This window comes from Myotis myotis, unplaced genomic scaffold (genome assembly GCF_014108235.1).
Source record: "Myotis myotis isolate mMyoMyo1 unplaced genomic scaffold, mMyoMyo1.p scaffold_m19_p_5, whole genome shotgun sequence".
In the NCBI taxonomy this organism is placed as follows: domain Eukaryota; kingdom Metazoa; phylum Chordata; class Mammalia; order Chiroptera; family Vespertilionidae; genus Myotis; species Myotis myotis.
In genome coordinates, this window is record NW_023416357.1 from 4,999,681 (window position 1) to 5,008,090 (window position 8,410).

Consider the following 8,410-nt stretch of genomic DNA (forward strand, 5'->3'; position numbering starts at 1 on the left):
TAATAGTTAACACAGGTGCTGTCCTAGGTACTTCATATGTATTAACTCATTGAATCCCTAATTGCAAATCTTGGTCAACATTTTATCATCTCAATTCAGTTAAAAAATCCAATCATTTCAGATATAGAAGAATCTCATTTAGTAAAAACTTCTAAGTGCCTCTTAGACTAAATGAACTGAATGGTATATTTTTTATTTAAAAATGGCTCCCCTCTTTGTAAAAAAAAAAAATGCAAATGACTTTGCAGAGAGGCTATGAATCAAAAAGGTGAAAACCTCTTGGGGAACATAAAGGAGAGAGTGGGGGAGGGGGAGGGACTCCTGCTAAGGGATGAGGGTGGGGACCAGAGGCCTGGAGCTGAGGAAGTGAACACTAGCTGGTTTCACCAGCGATTTGTAAACTACTTTCTTCTTCTTCTTCTTTTTTTAAATATATTTTATTGATTTTTTTTACAAAGGGGAAGGGAGAGGGATAGAGAGTTAGAAACATCGATCAGCTGCCTCCTGCACACCCCCTACTGGGGATGTGCCTGCAACCCAGGTACATGCCCTTGACCGGAATCGAACCTGGGACCCTCCAGTCCGCAGGCCGATGCTCTATCCACTGAGCCAAACCGGCTAGGGCAAACTCCTTTCTTCTTGATTACTTCCAGATACAGCTACTGGCTCACTATTCAGTTGTTCAATGCACACACCCAATTCCCTGTCCACATCCCTGCCTCCTCGGGCCGCGCCTCTGGGATCGAGGCTCCAACCCCGGGAGCTGGGAGCATCCTACCTTTAGAGGGTCTGGGAGAAGTGCCGAAAGCTTCTCAGCATATTCATGGATGGGTGGGTGGAAGAAGAGGGCGCTTGTGTGCCACAGGCGGCCCAGCTGCTTCTGTGCCACTGCGTTCACCTTCCTGGATAAACCGGGGAGCAGAGTTACCCACGCTGCAGGCGGGCACGCCCCTCACCGCACACACACTGGCCACTGAGCGCAAAGATTTCACCCGCATGTGAGAAAGAGCGCTAACCACCACGGGTGTCTGGCAACGTTGCCTCCAAAGGCAATGAAGGAGACTAAATGGTTAACTTTTAAAAAAGGAATTCTTCGTGTAGGGGGGAGTTTGGACTTAGAGTCTCTTCCAACAAGGTGTTCTTAGTAATTACACTTTCAATCATTTGGAAGCCAGAGTCACTAGATGCCAGCATGGTGTCTGCCCATTTTATTTTTTTAAAGAGCTACAGACCCGCCAAGCACATGCAGACAAGGTCAATGTTCTTCTCCTTCAGTAAAGATTCTGATATCTGGGTCTTAGTAGTGGTGAAGGTTGAATATTTTGTAACTATGAAACCACATTCTGTGAAAGGAGGGTGACATTGATGGACAGTAGGAACTAAGGGCAGATAGACAGGCAGGACTTGGCTTGGAATGCCTGGCAAAGCCAGATGCAGATGTCTGATCTTGATTTAAAGAACAGCAAGGGCTGAAGTTTGTTATGCACCAATCTGTTATTAAGAACTGTCCCACCCCAAAGATCAGTTAATAGTTGAACAGCTTTGAGAAATGCAAGATCAAACAGATTTCTTGACTGCAGGACTTTTCAGTGCCTTTAACAGTCTCATGTGCACAACTTCTCCCCAGGAGGGCGATATAGTTTAAAGTGTTTCCTGAGCTTATTTCTCCCAAGGACGTCTTCCCAACAAACCTCTCCTGTGGTCAGTGTTCCATGGAACCCCCTTTGGAAAAGTGTGGAGTGCCCATAAACGCTCAGTCAGAAGAGACCCTTGGCCAAAGCATTGTTAGCGAAATGCATCTGAGAGCCACGTGCAGGTGGAATGGAGTGGTGGGGGAGGGTGGAGACTGGTGCTGGCAGTCCAGCTGGGAGGGTACGGTGGCCTTCTGGGTGTGGGAGGAGGAGACTGCTAGGAGATGGTGTTAGTTGGGCTGATGACTAAGGTAGCAGAGAACCTCACGATTGATGCGCCCATATGTTCCTAATGTAACTTTCCAGCCATGTTACACCCTTCTCCTGTCTTCCTTCCTTTCCTCGTCCATGGCTCAGAGTAGCTGATGAAGAGCCTTAGGCTGGCACTGCTCTCCCATCTCTCCTCACCGCCCCCCCCCCCCCCACACACACGTGTGCTGTGAGAACTGTTTCCCTTTCTCTGCCTCTGCCTCTCCACGTGCATGTCTTCTCTTGGGCAGCAGTTACCAGTGAGGAGCCTCCTCCCGCAGCCACACGCACAGCAGTCCGCTCACACGGTGCCCTCCCCACGGCACGGGCCCTGAGATGACTAAAACTTGCGATGCCAAGGGAAAGGGGCAGCGTTAAGATTTTTCTGTTGCCCAGGACACAGCAGGGAGCGTGTCAGCCATACACTGGGATGGGCCTCAGGAGAGAGAATTTTTCATCAGGGCCCGAATCACTAAGGTGGCCATTTGCCTGTTCCCCATACACTCTCCTGGAGCGGAAACCCAGAATTCTAAGGCTACTCACGGGTGGCAGTGGCCGACACTGACGGTGACGATCCCCGAGAAGAAGTCCAGGTATCTGTTTCCCTCGTGGTCGAAGAGCCACTGCATGTGGCCCTGGTGGAGCAGCAGAGGCTCCGGGAAGTACACCAGCTCGGGGGAGAGGTGCTCCCTGTAGACCTCCAGGACGCGGCTGTAGGGCATGGACTGTGGACAGACAGCGCCTAGTATGCAAAGTCTTCCTTCTCCTTCTCCCCGCGGCTCTTCCCACAGCGGCCAGGGCAGCAGGGCCTCGCCTCTCTCCTGACCCCGCAAGGCTGCCCCCCGCCCATGCTCCCCAGCGGGAGGCTGCCCACACCCCATGCTCCCCAGAGGGAGGCTGCCCCCCCCCATGCTCCCCAGCGGGAGGCTGCCCACACCCCATGCTCCCCAGTGGGAGGCTGCCCACACCCTCCTCGCAGGACACCAGGGCCCTTCCTCGCAGGTAGGGGAGTAGGAAGGTGGCCCTCGATGACCCCTTTTAGATCAGACATGAAGAAGGGGACAGGGCATTTCTACCGCTCAGTGGAAAGTCTTGTTGGCTTTGAGTTGATTTTAGCTGTGGGGGGAAAAAAAGACTTTGAAAGTGAATATCTGAAGCAATAAGTCGGGTTTAATTTTTTTAAATGTTGCCATATTTTTAAAAAATAAAAACATGAAGTGCTGGTGATGTTTATGCTCATAATTACCACTCCTGTCTCCTCTGCCTCTCTTCTTTGTGGGTCACTCCTGACTGTCAATTATTTATGTAATTTCTAACCTATGAATATTACGTAGAATAAAAAGTTTGGGGAAAGAGAGAGAGAAGGGAAGGGGAGGGGAGAGGAAAGGAGAGAAGAAAAGAAAAGGAGAGAAAGAGAGAGAGAGAGAGAGAGAGAGACTGATTTATTAGCTTGGGAGCAAAATAACTTTATATTTTTTGGTGGAGAACTCAGGAAAGCCAGATTATGCATTGCCATATGAGACAATCAAAATCAGAACAACATTGTTTAAAGTTAATGTGTGCCAAACCATTTTGTGATATATGTCTTATGTGCATATTTCTATCTCTGTCCCTGTGATATATCGTCATGGATGCACTCTGTCTCTCTCTGCCTCCCACCTCTCCTCTGCTCTGTCTCTCTCTCACAAACATGTGCAGCCATTCACACCATGGCATTGGAAAGAGCCAGGGGGTTCAGATGCTCCCAGTGACTTAAAGGAGAGACTATCTGGGTGGGATGCTCAGTAGGCAGGGCTGATTGTAGGTCCTTCTTTTTTTTTAAAAAATAAATATTTTTATTGGTTTCAGAGAAGAAAGGAGAGGGAGAGAGAGACAGGAACATCAATGATGACAGAGGATCATTGATCGGCTGCTTCCTGCACGCCCCACACTGGGGATCGAGCCCACAACCTGGGCATGTGCCCTGACCGGGAATCAAACTGGCAACCTCCTGGTTCATGGGTCCATGCTCAACCACTGAGCCACACCGGCCGGGCTGCGGGTCCTTCTTGAGGAAACAGTTAACTTAGCCTTTTCGAGAAGATCCACCTCTTTGGGGTTTCCCTAAAGCTCGAGCTCTTACCTGGTACCTCTCAGGCGTGAAGTCACATGGAGGCATTCTGGGTTTCGTATGAAGACCGAGCTTGGTTACAGATCTCCAGAAAGCACCTACTAAAGTGAAGTGAGTTAGGATCCTCAACTAACCATCACACAGGCCCATTTGTATCAATCACCTACAGTTTGTTACCTGAACCAAAGTCCTTAGGGTATTTCATTTCTTAGTTAAAAAATCATTTCCATCCATCTTTAGGTGGATTTAAAAACTGAGGTATCTCAAGAATGAATTTTCTGGAGAAAAAAGATAGTTTCTCCCAAATGTAGTCAGGAAAGGTGTGGGAGACACGGGGAAGTCATCCGGGTCGCCACAAGCTCGGAAAGCTCCTCCCCCCCCCCCCCCATGCCCACTACATTTCTCTTTTCAGTTGACCAAACTTCTTGCAGTGCTGTGTGCTGCTGGAATATGTCCCCTCTGTTAATAGAGGTACTTTCTAAGTGGTGCGTTGCCCAGTGCCTGAATCCCAGGACCCACCCCAGTGTCAATAATCAAGGAATGCATGTTTATTGACTTTTCTTATAGGGATTAAAGACAGAGATGCTGGGCAATGTACTATATTAATAAAGACTATGCGCAAATAGACCAGAAAGACGAAACCGTTCTCCAAAATACAACACAAAGACCATGGCTACACAAGACCATGAAAAAAAGCAAAGATAAGCTGAGCCAGAGGAATTGTGAAATATTTGGAGCTAAAAGGGACCTTCAATTTTATCTTTGGGTTAAAATACTCATTTCATAGATGATTAAATCAGCCTAAAACGGTGAATTAATTTGTTGAAGGTCACCAAGCTAGTTAGCTGCAGCACAAGAATGAAACTCCACGTCGCTGACCTCCAGCCCTGGACGTTTCCCCTTACTCATTGGCCCCCTTAACCCTCCCCTCCAGCACAGATTTTGATGGAATAATGGGCCAGAAAAGACCAGAGCTGGAAGAGACATCTAGAGACTTTATGAATAGTCTTGGAAAAGAATGCTGCTAATTTTGAAGATTCAAGGTCAGTATCAAGATAATTGGGGATGCTGAGGCAATGAGGTCTCTTGTTCAGCCCGAAGGTTTGAATCCACAGATGAAGTGTTGGTATTTTGTGTGGCTATGAAGTCACAGTCCTGAGAAACACAATGAACAACTGTGTTTTTAAAGGAAGAGGAAGTGTAACAGCATTGAATGTGTTTTCTTTCAAAGAGCTCTCATTCACTTTTCTGCTCTAAAGAATCACACATGTCATTAATTTGCTCTTACTTTAAAAGCAAGTGGCTTTTGGCTATTCATACATAAAAATAGCCCCTCAAAACCAACTCTAAGTTTTCTGAGAATTTCACCTTTCAAAAAGCTTTTCATTGTGTCTCTCTCTGCATTAGTTACTTTTCTGAGATAAAAGAAAAATTCTGAGTGTTTCTAAGAATTCAAATTTCCTTCACTCCTTCAGTCTCATTTTCCTACCTGCAAAGTTGGAGTTGCCTATTGAGAAGGATCTAAGCACTCTTGACTTCACGGTTACAGGAATTATGAAAGTAGGCTGAGAGGGAAAGAGAATTGGAAAGAAAGATTTGATAAAGGAAAGCCTGAGTTTTCAACAGTCAAAGCAGATTCATTCATTCATTCATTCACCCAACTGATAGGAATACAATGGTGGGATGAGGGCTCCAAATGCAATATATAAAATCCTGTTCTTAGAAAGGAAGGAAAGAAGGAAAAAAGGAAGGAAGACAGATAGCAAAAAAGTAGGAAAAATGATTAGTCAATAAGTGAAATAAGTCTAGATAACATCTCAAGTCTAGATACATCAAGTGGGTATGTATTTTGCACACAGAAAGTTCTTAAGAAGAGTGTGTTCAATGAGTGTGTTGGATGAACTAACACAAGCAGGAATACATCTAGATACAGTAGGTAAGAAAGTGGAAATCAAACTTCAAATGATTTCATTTAGTGATTTTTTAAATTTTAGAGAGCGAGGAAGGAACAGAGAGAGAGGGCGGGGAGGAGGAGGGGAGAGAGAGAGAGAGGGAGAGAGAGAGAGAGAGAGAGAGAGAGAGAGAGAGAGAGAGAGAGAGAGAGACTCTTGTTGTTCTACTTATGCATTAATTGGTTTATTTGGCTTATTCTTGTATATGTCTTGACCGGGCATCAAACCCAAAACCTTAGCATATTGGGACAACACTCTAATCAACTGAGCCACCTGGCCAGGGCCAAACTCTGAAGGATTGTAAAAGGCAAGGTAAAAAGTCTGATAGTCATGTCTACATGGTGTGGGTTTGCAAGGTGCCTTCTCTGTAGTGGAGCTCCGTTAAGGAGTTCCAATGAGCTGATCAGGACCTCCAGGCAACAAGCCTCACCTGCCATTTCTAAGACACCTGCTGCCACCATCAGCCCAGCTCTGCAACCAGCAGGGGCCAGGGGAGGGAAGAGGAGGGGGCCACAGAGAGGACATTTCTCCTTGCTTTGTCAACAACTGGTATTTTCAGCAGAGTGTCCTTCTTATCAAGCATAAAACCCTGGGTTTTAACATTCTAACTCTTTCTTAGAAAATTTAGGGGTTAATTGATGTTTTGGCAAGAGACCGATGACTAAGGGAAAAGAGAAATCCAAACAGGATGGGAAGAAGGGTGGGTGAGAAGGGCCCGGTGGAATCACTCTGACGTTGGAGTTAGAGGGCCTTTCAGACAGAGCTGGCTTTGAGTCCCATGTTGTCACTTCTATGTTTCTGCCTTTGACGAAATTTTTTAATCATTCTTTATCCTTCTGTCTCCTCATCAGTGAAATTGGATACTGGTACTCACCTACAAGTCTGGTTGAAGATGAAAGGAGATAATAGTATAAAACGTCAGGCGTATTAAGTTTTTGGGGTGGAATGAGAAGCAAATAGGGGAGGAAGAAAGGATAGAGAACAAGGAAATATGAGGAGAAAATGAGGATAAAATTGATCTTAATAGGGAATGGAAAAGGGTTTTCTATGCCTGATTAGAGCTCGCGAGGCCCAGGTCCCACTATGGCACATAACGTGCGGATAGCTACTGACGCTCATGTTTGCATGAGGGAGATTGTTGGGGGCGTGGTGGTGTTCTAGTGGAATGAGAGATGTGAAAATCACAGGCACATGGGACAAAATACATGAAGCCACATGGCTGGCTACCCCAGGTCCCCTCCCATTTTCTGTTCCTGCTGGAAAGAGAAGAATCTGAGTAGGAGAGGTGTGAATAAGAGAGAGAGTTAAGGAGAATATGCATTCAAGGTCAAGTCCTAGATTTTGGGGTGCCCCTGGGCTAATGACTGCCCTTTTCTGAGTCTCAGTGTCTGTGCTGGTAATCGAGGGGGTGGTGGAAAGTTGTGAGGATGCCCTATGTCTTTTAAAGGGGTTGTCTTTGAGCATCTATATATTGCAGTTAATACTGTATGTTGCATTCCTTTCCTTTTTACATTACAGCTCCGGCGTCATGTTTTTATTTTGAAAGTGTGTATAGCCAGCTTTTGCTATCCAACAATTTCACTGGAAAATACTGGACAAGGGAGGGGGCTTTGGACCCAACAGGGTGAGAACTGCTGTGTTGCTGCCCCGTCTCTAAGATCCCATCCAGGTCTAACGTTTCAGAATCCCAGGTACAGGCTCCAGAGCTCCGTCCTTCCCTCTCCCTGACCCTCTGCTGCCCCACGTCCCCCTGGGTTCCACTCACGGCTCAGGGAAGGGCATGTCTTGGGGGTCCAGGGTGAGGAAGTCTCCAGGCGCAAAGCTCTTGGCAAATGTCTCCAGGCTGGAGTCATCTCTCCTGCCCAGGAAGCCAATTCCCACGCAGCAGGTCGGAGGAAGGGTTTCACCTGCTCACCCACCGGATGGACTTTGAGCTCAGGAGGGCAGGGGAGGAGCTCGGGAGAGGCGTCCTGGAGTGGTTACTGACCAGCCCAGCAGCAGTGCCTGAGGGACAGAGAGGGATAAAGGGAGTGGGGGAAAGAAAGGAGGAGAGAGGCGAGAGAGAAGGCAGGCAGGCAGGCAAAGGGAAGGAGTTCTGGACTAGTTTTCTTAGTTTTGTGTTTCGTCAGGGTCTGATGGGGTGTGCTTCTCGCTTGGGAGGGTGGTAATGGGTGTGGGGTTAGGGTTAGAGACTGAGATCGAGGGGTGTGAATAAGAGAGAGAGTTAAGGAGAATATGCATGAAGTGAATGGGTAAGGAAATAGGTGTTGGTATGGGGGGGGGGGGCTGTAGAGAAAGAGGACAGGGATTAATGGGGCAGGGGACACTCCAAGAGGAAGGAGAGGGGCACCAATGGGCTAGGGAAGGCCCTGCCTGGACAGTGGGGCATCCCTGTAGGTGTCTGTATG

General features: G+C 47.3%; 1 protein-coding gene across 5 annotated transcripts in view; it reads right to left on the reverse strand.

Moving 5' to 3' along the window:
* Positions 1 to 7,936, reverse strand: part of AGXT2 (alanine--glyoxylate aminotransferase 2) — a 30,629-nt gene extending 22,693 nt beyond the window's left edge. For 3 of the 5 annotated variants that reach the window (XM_036310312.1, XM_036310311.1, XM_036310309.1), the window contains exons 1-4: positions 7,768 to 7,936; positions 4,063 to 4,151; positions 2,484 to 2,665; positions 779 to 902 (exon numbers count right to left, since the gene is read on the reverse strand). In XM_036310312.1, coding sequence (XP_036166205.1) covers positions 779 to 902; positions 2,484 to 2,665; positions 4,063 to 4,151; positions 7,768 to 7,855 — 483 coding nt within the window. In that variant the 5' untranslated portion in view covers positions 7,856 to 7,936. The remainder of the gene's footprint in view (positions 1 to 778; positions 903 to 2,483; positions 2,666 to 4,062; positions 4,152 to 7,767) is intronic. The other 2 variants (XM_036310314.1, XM_036310310.1) reach the window with 1 other exon arrangement.
* Between the last annotated feature and the right edge of the window lie 474 nt (positions 7,937 to 8,410).